At 38.3% G+C, this 19,936-nt stretch overlaps 1 protein-coding gene across 1 annotated transcript in view; it reads left to right on the top strand.

Annotated features, from left to right (window-relative positions):
• RAB2A (RAB2A, member RAS oncogene family) overlaps positions 1–19,076 on the top strand; it is a 32,142-nt gene extending 13,066 nt beyond the window's left edge. Inside the window, exons 4-8 of the mRNA XM_081874804.1 lie at positions 2,637–2,719; positions 3,004–3,096; positions 5,776–5,887; positions 14,545–14,613; positions 17,939–19,076. Of these exons, the coding sequence (XP_081730930.1) occupies positions 2,637–2,719; positions 3,004–3,096; positions 5,776–5,887; positions 14,545–14,613; positions 17,939–18,034 (453 nt within the window). The 3' untranslated portion in view covers positions 18,035–19,076. The remainder of the gene's footprint in view (positions 1–2,636; positions 2,720–3,003; positions 3,097–5,775; positions 5,888–14,544; positions 14,614–17,938) is intronic.
• Positions 19,077–19,936: the final 860 nt, after the last annotated feature.

Below are 19,936 nucleotides of genomic sequence, written 5' to 3'. Positions count from 1 at the left end.
CAGAGGTGCCATGTGCTATCAGTCATCTGCCCCTATCAGCAATCTGGCAACACATTTCTGCACAAGCTGGAACTTTTAGACCAGGGCAGTGGGCAGCCAAACGTAAAGCACAGTGCCGTAGTTCAGTCCCGAGGTTACCCATTCTCATGCATTGCAGCGGCCAGGCTTTCCTGATTCAAGCACCTCTGTACCAGGCATACCAGATGAAACTGGTAAGAAGCACTGCTATCTGCAAAGGTCACTTGGGGCTCTAATGGCAAAGATGTATCCAGAACTACCTCTAAGCTGCATACCTGCTGTTTCTGAAATGTGTGCATTCCTTCATTCCCCCATCCACCTCAGCAGGGAAGATGGGAAACTCAGTGCTTTGGACTTTACACCAAAAGCATAAGTAAAACAGTCTTCTTACATATTTGGGATGGTCTGAAGCTACTCATAGCCCTCATGTGCCTTCAGTAATGTGTGTTCTTAACTGGTCCAGCCACTGGCTTCTGGGAATTACCTTTGCTGCCTAAATGGGACTTCTGGGTTCTGATCATGCAGTCTCTCTTACAATGCTATACTAGGGCATAGTTCTTGCAAGTAGGATAGGGCACAATGAACCTGATTCTTGACTTTATCACTACAACTGCAGAGGGAGCTTACATGATTGAAAGTTTTCTCCATATGAAACAAGAATCCTCTTAAAATAGATAAATAAATGTTTGAGCGAAACATAGCCATCTTCCTGTCATGTCATTTTATCTATGTCAAGAGAATGAAATAGTTTTGTAACTAAGTCCTTGGGCTTGCCTTCCCGCTCCCAACATGGAACTGATGGTCAGCAGAGGAGGCTTAAGAGAGAGAAATAGTGTGTATGTGTATACACCTGCTTCTTTTGTGTATATGCCTGTCCTAGGTATCTAAGGCAAACATGATTTAAAGAATCCCACACAGGTCATCCATTGATCCTGAATGAGATGATACTTCAAAAGTTATATAGGTTGGCAGTTTTACCTCTGTGTATATTCGGCATGCATACAGGAGCTCCATAAATCTCAGATTTTTGTTGACTGCCTGGATGTGGTCAGCTGCTAGGTCGCACTTGGTGAAGATCTGGTGAAACTCTTGGTACTTTCAAAGTCTTGAATACTCTAGAAATAAACTCCCTAAACATTGTATGGAATTATGCTATATCTGCTACATAGTGAATAGTTTTTAATACTTTATCTTTGATTTTTTAAACGCAAATTCTTCATAGATGCTGTTAACAGTTTATAAATATTTTTCATTTATGCTGGCAAATTTAAAGACATAGTTATCTTTATGTGAGTTTCATTTCCTTTTTTGCCATCACAAAAGACTATGGGTGGAATGCAACACCATGTGAAGGCGATTGTTCTGTCTGGCAAGCAAAAATGCTTGCACTGGTCGTAAAATCTTCCCCCCTTCTCTCCCATGTGCTGTTCTTGGAGTTCTCCTAGTTTGGGGAGGAGGTAGAAGAAGGAGGAGGTCCTTCTGACTTCCACTAATGCAACAACTTGGTTGAATATATGTACTATATGTTCTAATCACCTTAGTGTTAATGGGTAAACATTGTAGTTCCTGGAGAAAAAGTGGGAGGTGAAATCTTACAAGTATTGCAAGCATTAGCTTTTGCCTAACATCTGTGGCAGGGGGAACTTTTCTTTTCTATGGCTGTTAATAACTAAATAATTTAGTGATAGAATATAGCTATTCAGTGTTTGGGATTACTATGTCCAGTTCATAGTGACCAAGGCTTTTTAAAAAAGGTTAAATATATGACCCATACATATGTTTTGAAGCAGAAAGGAGGGCTATAGGATGACATCAGTGTAGCTCTATGACCAATCCCTTTTGAAAATCTAACATAAAATTTTAAACTTAGGATGTTCTGTTAGAATTCTTTTTAAAAATCATTTTTATATGATATCTGATGTTTTTCATTTGTGGCAATCAAGGCACCTTCTTGCATGCTTTTGACAAGCACTCTGTCAGAAGCACAGGAAATTGATTAAATGTACAATAGAATTATATAAAATCAAATTCAAAACCATTATCTGTTTTTTATAAAAAAATGCTAGTGCAAAGAATTCCATCTGAAGACTGTTGAAAGCTGGCTGCAGTTTATGATATAACGGATAAAATCTGCATCCTTGGCCTTCCTACAACCTTTACACCAGCAGATGGTGGGCGTAAAGATGTCATTCATCATTTATTTACAATGGGCTTTATTTATTCTAGTGTCAACAGCTGCCCCAGGGAGGGAGTTATTGAATTCAAATGTGAAGCACTGGGTTATTTGCTTCCTTTCAAATTTGTCTTCAGAGCTTAGTTGCTAGGAGTCCATTCTGTACTCTAATAATGATTCATGTATTGTGAAGCCATTCAGTAAATTGGGTTGTCAGGGATTGCCAAAAAAGGTTTAGAGGTCTTGTTCTTGAGTCCCCTCCCCAATGGTTCTGTGCTGTAGACTTTTTAATTCGTGGCTCCTCTTTTCCTGAATTAGTGAGGTTTTGTCCTTTCCCCCCAATCCCTTACACAATAAACTTCTTAGTGTAAGTATGCAAGACTCTTACTTTCTTCACAAGGAAGCACAGGAGACAAAATGAACTATGAATCTTGTATTTCTACAGGCTGGGCAGGAGTCCTTCCGTTCTATCACAAGGTCATACTACAGAGGGGCAGCAGGGGCCTTACTAGTGTATGACATTACAAGGTGAGAATCTTTCAGAATCTTTTAGACTTTTGTAACTAGCTTTTTTCTGTATATATTTTTTAATCATTAACAGATTTCAGTGTCTAAAACTGGTTTTCAACTAGTGGTGGAAGCAGAAGGGAACTAAAGTGACTTCCACTGGACATCAGTTGTCCAGTGTATAAGTCCTAGGTTAACAAGTGGCAAAGTCATTAAATTTTCTGTTTATATATATATTTAAACTTTTGCTTTGTTCATTTTTTGTTTGTGCATTGTTCCTCACTTGCGTTTTGGTCTCATTTTAGGAGGGACACTTTCAACCATTTGACAACATGGTTAGAAGATGCCCGTCAGCATTCCAATTCTAACATGGTCATTATGCTCATTGGAAATAAAAGGTATATATATATTTAAAAGCCTTTTGAAATGGTGTGGATTAACAGTTAATTAAAAACCTGCTCCATAACAAGTAGCATATTGAGTACATGACCTTTATTTTTTAAAAAAAATAATTTTAACATTTGATGATCCTGGTTTGAGTCAGCTGAGTTGCCAAAAAAACCAACAACTTGACATTTTTGAATTATTTTTTTTAGTAATATATCCAATTCTAGATTTGAATGCCAATTAAAACAGGGGTACCCAACACAGTGTTTCTAGATGTTTTGGCATACATCAGCCTCAGCCATCATGGCCTATGCTCAGGATGGTGGAAGTTGTAATCCACAACATCTATAGGGCATCACATTAGCTATTCTTGGATTAAAAGACTGAAATGTTTATATTCCCTTTAACATTTAGCTAGCTTCATGTCTGAGCTGTCCTACAATGTGCTAGTTCTTTTTCAATCTAGACTCCTTTGCAGTTGATCTCAAGGTTACCACGGTGGAACTCTTAACTCGAGTTGGAGGCTTGTTGAATATCTTTGGTCTGCTTACTGCAATTCTTCATATAATTCTCTGGATGTTTTTTAAATGTCCTACTTCATAGTATTATCATCATTGATGAACAGATATCTTTGTTGTCTGGAAAAAAATGTGTTGTACTCACAGAAGTACAACATTGAGTTCAATCAATGCTGTATTATTAACATGCTGAGCTTTTTCAGATTCTGTCTAGCACTAGTAGTTCACACATAGTTTGGACCGAATGACTTAAAGATTGTCATTATGCTACCAATAACTCTTATGTTGGCAACAATGTATTGGAGAAAGCAGATTTCCCAAGTTCAAGGAGAACAAAACTTTATCTAAAATGAAGATAAAATTTCATTGGTGGTGATCGTAGTTGTATTTCTTGCATTTTGCAAGCAGTGTAGTCTCACCCCCCTCAAAAGAAATAGCTTACTAGGTGCTGCTAGGTGGCATTCTATACCAAGACTGAAGAATCTTTTTAAGCCGAAGGGCTGTACTCCCCTTTGGGTGGCCTTGCATAAGGCAGATGCCAGTAGCGGGTGGGGCAAATGTAGGCAGAGCAACTAGTTTGACTTTTATATTTGTACAGTAGGCTACACCATAGTCATGCAAAAGCCAGAGTTTCTGCACGCAGTTCAGTGACAAGGCACAAGCACCCAAGGCAAACAGCCAGTGAGAAGTGTGGCCTGGGGCAAGTACCAAGGCCTGATAGAGAGGCCTGAAGGGCCACTTTTTAAAAGGTACTATTCTTTATTAATTGATATGCAATTTATGTACCAAAACGGCTCTAGGGATTACTTATTCTGTTCTGCACAGTAGTGCAGGTGTAGCACCAGTGAGAGGTGTAGCTTGATAGAGGGGCCTGGAAGTCCACATCCGATGTGCAGACTCACTCCACTTCTACACAATAGACCAATCGGTGTGGTGAGGTTTTTATATGCATCACTGTAGTTACATGGGAACTTTCTGTTGTTCAGAACTTTATTGGGCTGCCATTATTATTATTATTAGTAGTAGTAGTAGTCTACCACCCTTCATCCAAATATCACAGGGCAGTTCACAACATAAAAATACAAAATGAGAACCCAAAATACATAATAAAAACAAGAAAAAGAATAAAAACCAACAACACCCCTCCCACAATCCTACTCACTGAATTCAAAGGAACTTATTCCTAGCTAAGTGTGTGTCATAGCTTTAAAATACGGATAATCATTAACGTGTCTGTTGCAACCATTCCTCATAGGGGAGGTTGCCCCTGATTCTAAACCGAGAAAAACCATTTAGGCTAGTGGCCAGCACTACATCTTACATTGGCTAATTCCATAACTTAAATAAGTGTTGAGTGAAGAAACATTGCATCTTGTGTTAGGTTCCAACAGTGTCAAGGCCTGCAAGAGAGGGGCTGCTTGCTCTAAACACCACCTACAAAGAGTGGTCCGCAAGACCAACTGTCTGGGGTGAGGTTTTGACAAACATCAATGTAGCCACATAGGAATTTGCAGTTATTCAGAACTGATCTTGGGCTGCTAATAATACATGTCCCATATAACTTATGAAAAGAGATTTTGGAAATTTTGGAGGAAGGAGTAGGTAAGAGTGACCAGCAGGCATTTGTATGTAAATGAAATGTTACTGTATTAATATCCATTCAAAATTTATATTTTCTGGTTATGAACTTAGATAGAAGCTGCTGTTAGAAAGCTATATCACAAAGTAGCATAAGGATGCATAAGCTGAGAAATGTAGACAGGAATGTCCTGTTTCCCACAATCTGGCTAATGAGGTTCATGAAAATGGCAGCTGGGATCCTGTCTGAAAAGCTGCTGGGAGTCATTTTTCCATATTATGCTGTCAGTGTAATTTTGAGGAGATGCATCTCTTGTTAGAAATCAACATTGATAGTTCTTTGATATGATGCTTTTGGAGTGACTGCATGTCTTCTCTGCCATCCTCCTTCCCATTTCTCTCTCCTCAGCATTGGTTTTTAATCAGTAATAGTGAATAAATTTCTTTTTAGTCACTTAGAAGGTGATTAAGGTTCTATATTGGACTTCATCAAATGTATACCTAGACAAATGGACTTAATTTTAAGTAAAGATATGTGCCTAGGTGAGTTAGCTTGTGCTTGTACAGGGAACAACTGATGTCTTGTTTTCTTAGTGATCTAGAGTCTAGAAGAGAAGTGAAAAAGGAAGAAGGTGAAGCATTTGCACGAGAGCATGGGCTTATCTTTATGGAGACGTCTGCCAAAACTGCTTCCAACGTAGAAGAGGTAATTTGGTGTAATTTATTTTATATTACATGAATACTCTCTGAGTATGATTTAGGTGGGAAGTTAGAGACACAGCTTTGAGATCAAAATAATGTCTCTGGATCCAATCAAATCTCCAGGATCCTGATCTGGTATGAGTCATTAACAAATGCCAAGAAGTAAGTTTTGTCTCTCTCCATCTTCTCTTCTGCTAGTTATTTTCAACATTCTAGGTAAATGTTTGAGATTTTGGAAAAAGAATGTGCATCACCAATTCATAATATTTTGTTAATTGAATATAAAATACTGGTGTCCTCCCACTTATGTGTGATCGACACACAGCTAGAATGTAATAATATAATTATCAAAGGGTGTTTGGACAGGGGAGAAAAATAATTGACAAATTAATCAAGAAAAATAAAAGTGATTTGGAAAATTGGAAAGAATTATTTTCCATTTTCAGTACACATGCTTTTAAAATATACTTGAGATGGTCCTTTAGATCACTTTCCCAGAGGTCATGGAAGAAATGCTGGTGCTTGAATAATAAATAAGGCTGGGGGGTGGGGAGCAGGGAATCTGCTGGAGATAATGATGGCAGTCATGTCTCACACCGGAAGTTACTTTCAGAAGAAAGATACTAAATCAGGAGTGTCAGTTACAAATGGATATGCAGAACCAGACTCAAGCCAGTGAGCAGCTAATAATCACATTCACAATTTTCATAATTTTACCTTATTTAGATGCCCAAATATAATTCCAGTTACAGATAGGTAGCCGTGTTGGTCTGCCATGGTCAAAACAAAATAAAAAAATAAAAAAATTTCAGTCACTTGAAAGCTGAGTTAATTGACCCCCATCTCTCCACCGTATTCCTCAGTTCCACATAGCTTTAATAATTGCAGTCCAGTGCACCTTCCTCTCTAGGAGTAAAAGGTGAAAGGACCCCTGACGGTTAGGTCCAGTCGCGGACGACTCTGGGGTTGTGGCGCTCATCTTGCTTTACTGGCCAAGGGAGCCGGCGTACAGCTTCCGGGTCATGTGGCCAGCATGACTAAGCTGCTTTCTGGCAAACCAGAGCAGTGCACGGAAACGCCATTTACCTTCCCGCCAGAGCGGTACCTATTTATCTACTTGCACTTTGACGTGCTTTTGAACTGCTAGGTTGGCAGGAGCAGGGACCGGGTAGCAACGGGAGCTCACCCCGTCACGGGGATTCGATTTGCCAACCTTCTGATCGGCAAGCCCTAGGCTCTGTGGTTTAACCCACATAGTGAGTGGAGTTTACTTGGTGGAATTTACTTCTGAGTAAAAGTGGGGGTCCGCTAGATAAAAAGAATATGTGGTTTTCTTATCTTCACCTTTTCTTACATTAAACAAGTTTTTTGTATATAAACTAATCTGATGAAGGCAGGAGGCAGATGCTTCAGCTTTTATCAGTGAACAGCAATAATCTACAAATAAATGAACTACTGTGCTTCAACAAATCTCATGTGAAAATGCTCAGGTAAAACTGGGAAAGAAATGACCTAGCTGTAGTTTTTGTGTACAGTGGACGCTTGGGTTGCAATCATGATCTGTGCGCTATGCACATTTGCAACCCGCAGTGGCGCGTCTGTGCACATGTGGCTTGCGATTTGGTGCTTCTGCACATGCGCAAAGCGCGATTTAGAGATTCTGCGCATACGTGACTACCAAAACCCGGAAGTAGCCCGTTCCGGTACTTCCTGGTTTCGGCAGGCCCATAACCCGAAAAAACGCAACCTGAAGCGTCTGTAACCCGAGGTATGACTGTACTCAGCCTTGGCCCCATTTTGCCTTCCCCAAATGCTTGCTAAACATTCACACCAAATTCTGCATCCAACCCCATTTTCTAGTCTCGTTATACAGTTTAACACCTTCTGAGCTTTAAATATGAAATTGACAATGTCATATGATTGTCCACCAGGGTGCCCATCCAGAATTCGTGTTCCTAACAAGTGGTAGACTTAAATTTTATTCATTATCCTGTGATGTTAGGAGGATAACAGGTACAGTGGTACCTTGGAAGTTGAATGGAATCCGTTCCGGAAGTTCATTCGACTTCTAAAACATTCAGAAACCAAGGCGCAGCTTCTGATTGGCTGCAGGAAGCTCCTGCAGCCAATCGGAAGCTGCAGAAGCTGCATCAGTCGTTCGGGTTCCAAAAAACATTTGCAAACCGGAACACTCACTTCTGGGTTTGCAGCGTTCGGGAGCCAAAACGTTCAACTTGCAAGGTGTTCATGAACCAAGGTACGACTGTAATGGGAAATTCTCTGGGACACAAATAAAGTTGAATCTGACCTTAATGGTGGAAATGGTTTATGCTCCTGAGATTGGTCCTGCTTTGGTGCAAAACTTTTTTGGGAAGGCATAAACTTCGTGATGAATATTTCTTCTATAGTTCCACATTTTCTCCAACTTCAATGTATTAAGTCTTTCATGTTAGCCAAGGAACATGAGATTTATATCATCCCTTAGTAATGTGCTCAGATCATGTGATAGGTGAGGATTTTTTCCTGGTGCATTTTGTTCATTTTACTTAGGTGTTTGTTTTTTGCAATTTTATCTTGCTTTCCCCTCTACATATCACTGTGTTAGCTCTTGCGCTCAAGTCCTACTCATGGGCTTCCCGTAAGTGCTTGGTTGGATGCTGAATTAGATGGGTCTTTGGCCTGATCCTCCTACCACATGTGTGATTTCTTCCTTCCTACACCAGTTTTCACTATTTTTTACTTTATATTCTGCACTCATTACTCTCCCCCCACTCCATTTGCCTTCATCCCACATCTCTCCTTTCAGTTCTCACTCTATGTCCTGCAAGTTTTAGGGTCTCTTGCTCCTTTCCTTTCTGTTTTCTGAAACTATTGTATTGCAGTGGACCCTCGAGTTACATTACCTTCGGGAAAATAACTCGGGTTGCGAACACTGCAAACCCGAAGTGTATTCTTCTGGTTTTCACCATGCGCAGAAGCGCTGTATTGCGCAGAAGCGGCACCTCTGCTTGCGGACTTTTTGGGGTACGTACAGACCCCTGGAATAAATTACATTCGTATCCAGAGGGTCCACTGTACTTTCCACCACAGATCACATCCTCTCACAATTTAAGTCATCATTTTTATTTCCTTCTGCCATCCTCCTTTCTGTTTTCACAGAATCCTCTCTAGTTTTTCCTTAGTCTTAGTCTTTTCCTTTTCCATAGAATTAGCTGTACCAGAAGTACTTAGCTCATCTGCAACTAAAATTATTGGTAGAGATTAGCCCAATAATAAAATTGTTGTTGTTGTCATTATTATTTACTAAAGTGCTTATCTACCTTGTTCATCTTGTCTAGATTACCTCAACATTCTCTATTGGTTTTTCCTACTACAATGGAACCTCGGTTTTCTGAAACATTCGAAAACTGAGGATCAAAGGGCTGTCAGCAAATTCAATGGGAAAAAATGGAAAAACGTGCCTTGGAACCTGCTTGACTTCTGAGGCACATTCGAAAATGGAAGCATTCACTTCTGGCTTTTGGGCAATCGGCTTTCGAAAAGTTTGGCAGCCGAAATGTTTGGAAACTGAGGTTCACCTGTACCACTTATCATCTGTCACTTCAGAGTACCTTGCTAAAATATGCTGCTGTTGTAATTTCTCCCTTGTTCGTAAATCTGGTTTCCTTTCAATTGCCATGAACTTCAGAGCCATAGTCCTCAGAAAGTTAATTCATTAGCTCTTCCTTAAAGGCACCGTTCATACTTCATGGTAAATTATAGTTAATAGTTCTTCCACTGGGGAGAAACAAACCAGACTCTCTGGCTTGGCATTATATTTGCTCAAGAAAACTGATTTATGAGAAGAACAAATTTGAACTATCATGGTTTGTTTCCTCCATGTACTAGTGAAGTAGTATGGTTTATTGTTTAGTGCAAATTGGTCCAAAGAAACCCTAGTACAATTGTCACAAATTCAGGGCACTTTTAAACTAGTAGGTAATACAGTGGTGCCTCGCAAGACGAAATTAATTCGTTCTGCGAGTTTTTTCGTCTTGCGATTTTTTCGTCTTGCGAAGCACGGACTTTGGAAAAGCTTCAAAAATCACCAAAGTCTTCAAAAACCTCAAAAAAGGCTACCACACCGCGTGCTATGAGTTGCTCCTCAAAGTGAATGCATGGTTTTAAGAAAAAGGAAACAAACTTGCAAGACAAAGGAAACAAACTTGCAAGACGTTTTCGTCTTGCGAAGCAAGCCCATAGGGAAATCCGTCTTGCGAAGCAGCTCAAAAAACGAAAAACTCTTTCGTTTTGCGAGTTTTTCGTCTTTCGAGGCATTCGTCTTGCGAGGTACCACTGTATACAAAAATTAAGAAGTGTTTCTCAGTTTTTTAAAACTTGCAGACACAAGACATGCATCTACCAGCAACCAAAGTAAGCATACAGAATCTTATATGTAGCGCACTGCTGTGTGTTCAACGTTTGTACATCAAGTCACAGATTAAACGACATCGTTGAAAGGACTATACAGGTTGTTTTTGGGCTCCCTCCTAAAAAACTGTCAACTAGAAAAAGAGGGAAAGGAGCTTCTGTATTTGCTGCCTCAATATTATGCTTAGTAATAGTAGCTTTGGCTGCAACAAAAATGGCTGCTGCATGGATGCACGCACCAGAAAATCTGGCCCACAGTTTGAGAACCACTAAATTTTAGTGTCAGGGAAGATTTCTAAAATATTTTAATAACAGTGCTTGAACATGCCAAGGGTTTGTGGTTTTGATGGCACGTGGCAATGCATAGGGTTTAGTCAAACACTGTGCATAAACAGAATGGATTTCTGCTCACACAGCAGAACATATTCTTCCTCTCTTACCTGCAGCCCCTCTGTGCCTCGAAAATGTGCTCTGACAGGCCCCCAATCCACCAGAGCAGATTTAGGGAGCAATGAAGGGGAAACAGAAGAAAGGGAAGTCCTGTTGCACAAACAAAAGTTTGTTTTCATAACATTGGATTCCACCCACATCCTCAATTTCTGAGAAGCCTAAGCTTAATATGCATAATAATATTTAGTGAATTAGGGAAAAAAAATAAAACTATACTATTAGAAATTTTCTAGTTTAATATTGAAAATCATTGACCATTGTAAATATAAATTAATATTGAAAACCACCAGGTGGCAGCATGTTACATGAAGAGAAAAGTCAGAATCTGATTATTTTAATGTTCTGTAAAGAGAAAGTATTTTTCTTTTTGTAGCAAAAGTCATGTTCATAAATTTTGAGTTTTATTAAATCAACCATTTATTTATAGGTGTTCTTGTTGTGCATACTAATATGCCAATAAATTTTGCAAGTTTGTTGACAAGCTGCAACCAACATATTGTCTATCTTTAAAAATGTGTCTTGTCCCCATGTTAAACCTATAACATTTCCATAATTTGCATCTTCAGTCAGATTATGCGGTTATGGATTTATTTAAACTAAGACAGATTGGCATACCGCTGAATCTTGACACCAAAAAAGAGGATAGAAACATGTGAGACTTTGGCATGAAATCACACAATGTCATCAGGCTTTCTCAGTCCTACCAACTGAGATCTTTTCAACCAGAGATAGAATGATAGAATTGTAGAGTTGGAAGGGATCCCGAGGATCACCTAGTCCAACCCCTGGCATTGCTGGAATCTCAAGAAAAGCATCCACAACAGATGGCCATCCAACCTCTGCTTAAAAATCTCTGATGAGGAAGGAGAGCCCACAACCTTCTGAGGGAGTCCATTCCACTGTCAAAATAGCTCTTACTGGGTCCTACCTTCCAGAGCAGGAGAAAACAAGCTGGTTCTCTCTTCCATATAACAGCCCTTTAGATATTAAGATGGCTATCATATCTCCTCTCAGTCTTCTCTTTCCTAGGTTAAACATATCCAACTCACTCAACCATTCCTCATAAGGCTTGGTTTCCAGACCCTTGATAATCTTGGCTGCCCTCTTCTGCACATGTTCCAGCTGGTCAATATCCTTCTTAAATTGTGGCACCCAGAACTGGACACACTAGCCAAAGAATCCTTTTTGTATTATTTTTAACCTCTTGCAACCTGCAACTCATTCAGAGCTTTGGCCCACCTGACCTTCTCCCTGCAACTGTTGGCTACTCGTTTATACTCTTCCTTTGGGATTTCCCTTCCATTTCTTATACATTCCCTTTTCCTCATCTCAGTTCCTCTGTAAGCGCCTTATACAGCCACACTGGTTTCTTTAGATGCTTCCCGCTTTTCTTTCTTGTTGTGCCTTCAGACGTTGGAGTTAATAAATGCATGGCAGATTCATAGTCTACCACTGACCTATGATCACCTTCATAGGATATTGGCATTATTTCGCCATTATAATGGATAATTGTCAGAAGCCATGAGTTTTGTTGGAGTGAAAGAGTAAGCATATTTTAACAGTTATTCGTTTACATAACATGAAATGGAGAAATTGCAAGCGTTTTATCTAGGTTATAAAACTAAGAACAAACCTTGGTTTTTATTTGTGACTTGTTTGGGAAGTGCAAACTACAAATCACTACCTCTTGTTGGCATTTGTTTCATATTGGCTTACCATGACATGTAGTTTAGCCACTATCTGTGTAGACAGTCATAAAAGAGCATGGGAGCCTCCCACATATATGGGACTTCAATCATGACATTTTAGTTGCTGTATCATGACCTTTATTTGCCATCAGTACGCTTCTTAATAGATGTCTAAATAATGCCATACTCCTCTTTGCATGTGCACATGATTTGGATTTAATGCCTGAATTTAAAAAAAAATATTTTAAGGGTGAGCCGTCAAGATGAACTAATATTTGAGAATTGAATTTAAAAAAAATTGTTTTATGAAAACAAAGCAGATTGCATAAGAGATTACAGTTGTATGAAGTTCCAAAGTTATAAGTAGTTTTCAATTACTATCGCATATTATGCCCTTGCAGTAATTGGTGTTTTATCAGAAGCCAAAATACAATGTATTTCTTTTTTTATATTGAAAACTTCCATTTCTGAAGAATGCAAATCAATTCAGAGTTGGCTGCAAGCCAATTTCTGAGCTCCAGTGCACGTTTGAAAAACCTACTCACTTCCTACGTGCCTTGTGAATCTGCAATGATTAATTCTTCTCATTATTTTGCTGCAAATTCTCATGACCCTCTGTGATGATTCGATCACCCACTTAGAGTTTATGCATATTCATATCTTTCCACTCATGGCTGCAGTTGTTCAAGTCTCCTTCACTGGCTGTGGTATGCACTTGGTGCAGTAATTGAGCTGCAGTAGATTGATTACTCTAGGGAGCTGTAAGGCCTTTAAAGGTGAAAACATATCAGTCCTGTTAATTAGGAAACAAAGCTCTGGTGGCAAGTTCAGCAGTCAAATGCTTCCAGTGTAGAAATGAGGAAAGGTATGATTTGTTCCCCTCCATGAACTCTGTTTACTTTTTAATATTTGAATTAGATTTGTGACCAGGCGTGGCAAGCTTGAGTAGATGATAGCTGCATTGTAGGGTTGTAAGGAGTCAAAAGAACTTGATGTGCGATATTGGCTAACTTTGCTACTGCCATTAAAATCTTACATAGTATATTGTCTTTCAAATTCTTCTCATAGTATTAAATGGGGAAACAAAGCCATTTTGTGCATTAAATAATAATTGGCTAATACGTTAGGCATGGTAATAATTTAAAGTCAATGTTTCCTGTAGACTTTTGGGAGCGGGAAATGTTTTGTACTTTAAGATGATACCTCTCCATCATATGTAAGGTTGTCATTATTTTTGTGAGAAATTTTGAAAACAATGGGAGGGAAGTTTGGCTTCCTTGAGCTAAAATGCATCTACAGTATAGTAACATTGCTTGCTATGTAAACAATATTAAAGCTAATTCAGTTTCAGAAGCCTAATGATAAAATGCAAGGAAGGAGAGCAGGGGGATGAGATAAAAGTTCAGGGTTATAAGGATCAACAGGAACTTAGTTCTGTGGACATAGGCAGACATTACGCTGTGAAGACAGAGAAGTTACTCAATAGATGTTCTGATCAACACTCTTGCACTTACGTATCTTGTAGATATTGTTAATATACTTCCTATTTTTTGACTATAGCTATATAAGCAACTTCACTAAAGACCCCTGAGTAAACTTAGCAGTCATGGAATAATGTGAGATCATTTTGTGGCTCAGGACCTGGTTAAGTAACAGGAAGCTGAGAGTAGAAATAAATGAACAACGCTGCAAAGGATCAGATAGCCAATGGTACAAAAAATTGTCCGTGTGAGACTCTGCATAGCCACTTAGAATATAACATTATGGGCTAGATTCACAAGTAGTTTGCTTAAAAAGTTGCTAAGTTGCTCTATAGTAAGGAGTGGGCACTTTCTAGCGAATGGGAAAAGGAAAAAAAGTTTTTCCCTCTTTATGAAACATCCCCATTTAGTGGAAAGAGGGGGCTCTGCTTAATCTTGTTGCATACATACACACAATCCTAATCCCTCCCCTTCCTGCAAGACTTTCCAGCAGGCACTGAAGAGCCCTTCATGTCATCTTCACTGGGGGATTCACACACACCCTACCTTTACTGGGACAAAAATTCTATGCTTTTATTGTGCTATATTTATGAAGTGCACCTATCCATAATTTGGGTTTATTTATTTTTCAGGCGTTTATTAATACAGCAAAGGAAATCTATGAGAAAATACAGGAAGGCGTTTTTGACATTAATAATGAGGTAAGTTCTTCAAATGTTAGAATGATGTAAGAGACAAAATAACAATTCTCACATCTTGCACCAAGCTCATTACACACACTGAACGTATGCTGAGCTCCTTGTATACTCTGTTTTGGGGTAGATATAGTTAGAATTGTGGAGTATGAAGTATAAAATTCCTCTCTCCAACCAAGACTCAACTTTAAATCTTCCAAAGAAAAAGTATCCATCATTTGTATCCGTTTCTCCATATGATATCAGCAACTTTCAGAAACCATTTTCCCAGTAAAAATGAGTAGTCAAAAGGATAATTTGTCTGCCACATGTGAGTTGGGTACTGTCAGAGACAGAATAAATATGAGACGCATGAAATTTTTACTATATTCAAGATTTAGTATGCCATCTTATGTGTAATTACATCAGAGTAAGGCCTCTTGAACTTGGGATTTGTTTCCAAGTCAGTAGCCATAGGACTGAGGTGTTAAATGGCTAGGTTCTATATACATGGAATTTGTCATCTCTAGTTTTGCTCATTTTGAGAGATTTGAAAACCATATTTCAAATAGGTGTACATACCATCCATGTCTGCAGATTCTTTAGTTCATGGGTGTCATATTGATGCATGCTGAGATCTCTGTGGTATGTTCTTCAAAGTCTCATAATATACTTCCTTAATTGAAAATGACAGATTGTCATAGACTGGATGGTCAGACCTAGTCTTTCATCTCTAGGTCACTGATTCATTAATTGGGAAGCTAGTGGCTGGAATCCAAACAACCACACACATCATTTCATACATCCTAGGGAGCTTTGAGCATATGTTTCTTGAAAACCAGACTGTGTGCTGCATTGCAAACTACTTTTGAAACTGAGGGAGATTTCAAAAGTAGTTAGTGGTTTTTCATGGGATCTGTTGCTAAAAGAATAAAAGTAAAACCCCATTAGGCACATCCAATCTTTGGGACTATCTAAAAACTATATTGGGATACAGCCCTTATTAGGTGTAGTACATTTTATTATGTTATTTCCTGTTTGCCTTTTATTTGGCAAATGGCTGTGATGAAATAGAATTCTAATATTTCAGACCTAGAGGATATTAACTGTCAGATGAGACCTTCCTCCATTTTTACTTTCTGTTGAAACACATTGCTCAGTAAAATGCTTTGTGTTACAAACTCACAACTCTGGCAAAGTTGTCATATGCACTTACTTTTAGAGAGGTCTCATCTGCTCAGCATCTGAAGGTTTCAGTATGACCATGCAACAGTTCCTCCCTTTATTTATGAGACTGTAGAAAAGGCTTTGGAGGGTTGTCTTCAGAGTTATTCTTCTATTCTTCTTTATTCTCAGTTCTTCTGAAGATTAAATACTGGAAAACTAATATGAGTTAGTTTTACTTTTCTTAAATTTTGCTTATTTTTCACAAAGTGACATCACCTTACTGGTTTTCTCTGATGAAGATTATCAGTCTCCGGTAGTGAATATGTAATTTGAATGTGGTCTTGTGTGTTGAGAAATTATTTTTATTATCTAATAGAAAATGTCTGAAAACTAACATGTGCCCACAAGTCAAGGGAAAACTTATTTGAACAGGATAGTCGGCTCATAAAAGTGATGGAGTGAATTCACTTTGTTACAATGTCACCAAATCCGTATTAGGGCAATTACCTCTTGAGACCAACCAAAATATCACAAAATAGTGTGCAAGTTTTCAAGTTCTCCAGAACTCTTCATCAGGCTAGATAGTAAACAGGGTGATGGGGTGGAGAGGAGCTTTTTTGGCTGGACAGCAGGTGCAGGCTCCATGTCTTCAATGACAACTATTTTCTTATGGGTCTAACGGCTATCTTTATATAAAGAAACCAAATAAATCTAACTGTTCAGTGTTATTTAAATTTAAAATATGGCACATGCAATACTTTCTGAAAATGAAGCTTCCTTAGAGCAAATGTTGCATCTTCACAAGTTGTACTACTCATTTTGTATTAGTTCTGTCTAGCCTCCTCTGCATATGAGAGGGGTTTATCCGTAACAGCACATATTATAACCTTCCCCTGTTCATGCTGGGCATGTTTCTGCTGTGCCTTGAAGAGCTGCAGGCCCCTGGGTGTGTGTAAATTAAGTGTGGCAGGGTCTAGAATTATCAGGAATAGTGGTACGACTAGCACAATACCAGCATGAGAAGGCAGGGTTACACTATATACTATGCCTCTCTCCTTATTTTCCCTAGTACCATTTGAACTATCTCATTCTCATCTGATAACTAAAGAACATATGGTTTAAAGTTAGCAGTGGATAGCATATATATTGGACAGTAATCATTGGCTCTGAAAAAGAATGCTTGTTGTATCTGTCGAGTTTCATATAGAATCTGACTGCTTTACTGTGCCTTATGGAGATTTGATTGCCGTATGCTGTCAAGAGCCAACAGTGCATGCTATTTACTTGGCTCAGTGCCAAGTCTGGCTCCTTGATTCCTCAAGAAGTTGCTACCAGCCCAGAGGGGGCAAAACCAATGAGCCATAGGGCATGCTTTTTATTAAAGAGGAGTCAAAGAGCGAAAAGAAACCACATCAGCTGCTGTCAATACTGAGCTAGTGCCAGAAACCCCAAGGCTACTACTGTTGCAGAACAACTGCCAAGCACTATAAATCTGAGATTTACTGTGACGCAAAGTTTCCTTAAGAGCTTAATTTCTGAAGCTACTGTATTACTTTTCTTAAAGTGCTGTATTTTTAGGTAAAATCCACTTGAGGGAGTGTGGGTTAGGATATAAGTGTAAGTTTGATGAATGAAAGAACTACTCTGTGTGTGGTTCTTGGCAACTTGCCATGTCTTTGGGGATCATAGAAATTATTGATGACACAGAACACTTGTATGCCCTTAGTCTGTACAGCTGACTCAACATAGAAGGAAATGCAGTCAAGAGAAGAAAAGGGTTTGCTGTGTGAGACCAGAAGAAACCTGAACTTACTTCTTTTGGTGGGACCAAAGGTTTATTAGGCATATTAAGAATTTCTACTGTTATGAAACAGTTTGAAAACCTTCTGTGTATAGGTTTGGCCCATGCTATATACATTAGTACCGGCAAGGATAGATTATTGGATTCTGTTGTACAGAAATGGTGAAAAATTGAAATAATATATCCTATTCTTGATTTTTGTTTCCTTAATTGCTACCAGACATTGTTTTTAATAGGATTTTCCCCCTACAGCTTGATTATCATGAAAAGGAGACAATAAGTTTAGATGTTCATAAATCAGAAGTAGATTAACTACTTTAAAATGCTGTAGCCTGTGGCAGTCTTCCAAAAAAATTAATGTGCATTCAACTTTTATTATTTCAGGCAAATGGCATTAAGATCGGCCCTCAGCATGCTGCTACTAATGCAACACTTGCAGGCAATCAGGGAGGACAACAGGCTGGTGGAGGCTGCTGTTGAACCTATTTTTACTTCCTAGCTGCCTGAAGGGGCCTACTAACTTGTTTCACCCTCCCCCGCTCAATTTCAACTACGACATGAAATTATTGTAAGATGGCATCATGTTGCAGAAGACTTTATTCTTCAAATTCTTGTACAACTTTGAATAAATGGTTAATGTTCACTTAAAAGACAGGTTTTGGAGATTGTATTCATATCTATATTTCCATTTGATTTCTAAGTCAATTGATGTGATTATTTTTTGTTAAATGTTGTCTTGTGCCCTTGACTACGAACTGTATTAAACACTACAAAGTCATCTGAGTATTTTAATCAGTTTGTGTAGTTAGGTTGCCCAACTACAGTGGTTTCCTAATGTTTAATATTGTAGAACTGTCTTCAACTCTTGTCCATTTTCAAGGCTCTAAAGAAAAACAGAAGGACTCTTTTCTGTATTTATCATTTACTTTCTGTATATATAGTTTAATAACTTGCTTGGGTGTATTTGCCAAGCTATAATTCTTTAATGCATTTGCATAAATTCTATACATTTAGAGCTTGGAACTACAGAAGCATTATTAGGAATTTGCTTAGATGCTGAATTTTAAACCTTATTGACATTGTTAGCATGTTTGTCCTTTTGTCATTATCCTAGAGTCCAAAAAATGCTTTATGTATAGTATTAGAAGCTACATATGCCTATTTTAATGCCAAATGTTTGCTATTTGCTCACAACTTCCACAGCACCTCTTCAGAAATGGATTAGCTGTTTGCCTTAATTATGTAGGTTAAACATATTATAATGAATGAAAAATACAGGAAGCATTGAAACTCATAAAATGGCACATTATGAAGACTTCATATTTCTTAAAACGTTATTTGCCTCTTCATTTCTAGGTATATTTCCATCAAGGATAGTTTTTCAACTTAGATGTACAGTGGCTGTGTAAAGTTGATTTGGTTCTTTTTCTTTTTTGGTGACAACTTGTAATCTTAATATGGTAAGCATCTTGTCTATTGTGAAGGGGGTGTGACAATAAAACTGCCAGATTGAAAATCCTGATTAAGGCCAAACTTGGAAATGCTTTAGTGCTGTACTCCACATGATTTTTTTCCAATTTCCCCCATGCTTCTAATGAATTAGTATACATCACTGCAAAATAAACTCCTGTTTAATTATATATTTCAAGTAGAGAATATTAATGACACTCTTTAACTAGATGAGAGCATCTTTTCTTGACCCTAATCTGTATTGCTGGGTTTTCCAGGGTTAACTATATATAGATATGTTCAAATGGAATACCACAATTCTTGCTCTTCCATATTTAGGTTGTCTTGGTGGGCATACTTTAGCTGAAGAACGCATTTTGGAGTCCAGTTATTCGATACAGCTGTATCTCATTCGTTCCTCTGAGTTCAGAGCAGCACTTGAGCTTCACAGCAATCATGAGGTGGATTAATCAGAGAGATGGTGACCAGTCCATACTTAGCAAGGAGCCAATAACTATTTGTTGACAGGTAAAACAAAGCTTATACATTTGGTGCCTGTTGCTGAGAACTACTTCGTACATTTAAAAAATCACCCCCACCCCAAAAAAACATTATTTAACAAAGTGAAGGTTTGTAATTTTTTTTTCAATTTTGAATCTACACATTTAAAGTGTATTTAAGGTCCATTTCTAAGCTAATCTTGTACAAGTGATTATTTTTCCTTACATAATAATACAACTGCACAAGAACTCACAAATGCATTTCTAGATTAATTGCAAGCATGTGTATAGTCTCAAAGACAGTGCACACAATCAATTTAGCATTTAGTTATTTTAAGCATTTTCTTCTCTTCAGCTGAAAAGGCACCCAGGGTGGCTTAAATGTGATCTGTTTATTCAAAATATTTGCATACCACCCATCATCCAACAGATT

This window comes from Podarcis erhardii (genome assembly GCF_964252035.2).
Source record: "Podarcis erhardii genome assembly, chromosome: 8".
NCBI classification, from domain to species: Eukaryota; Metazoa; Chordata; class Lepidosauria; order Squamata; family Lacertidae; genus Podarcis; species Podarcis erhardii.
Note: the sequence above shows the minus strand (reverse complement) of the source record. Positions and strands in the feature narration are given on the sequence as shown.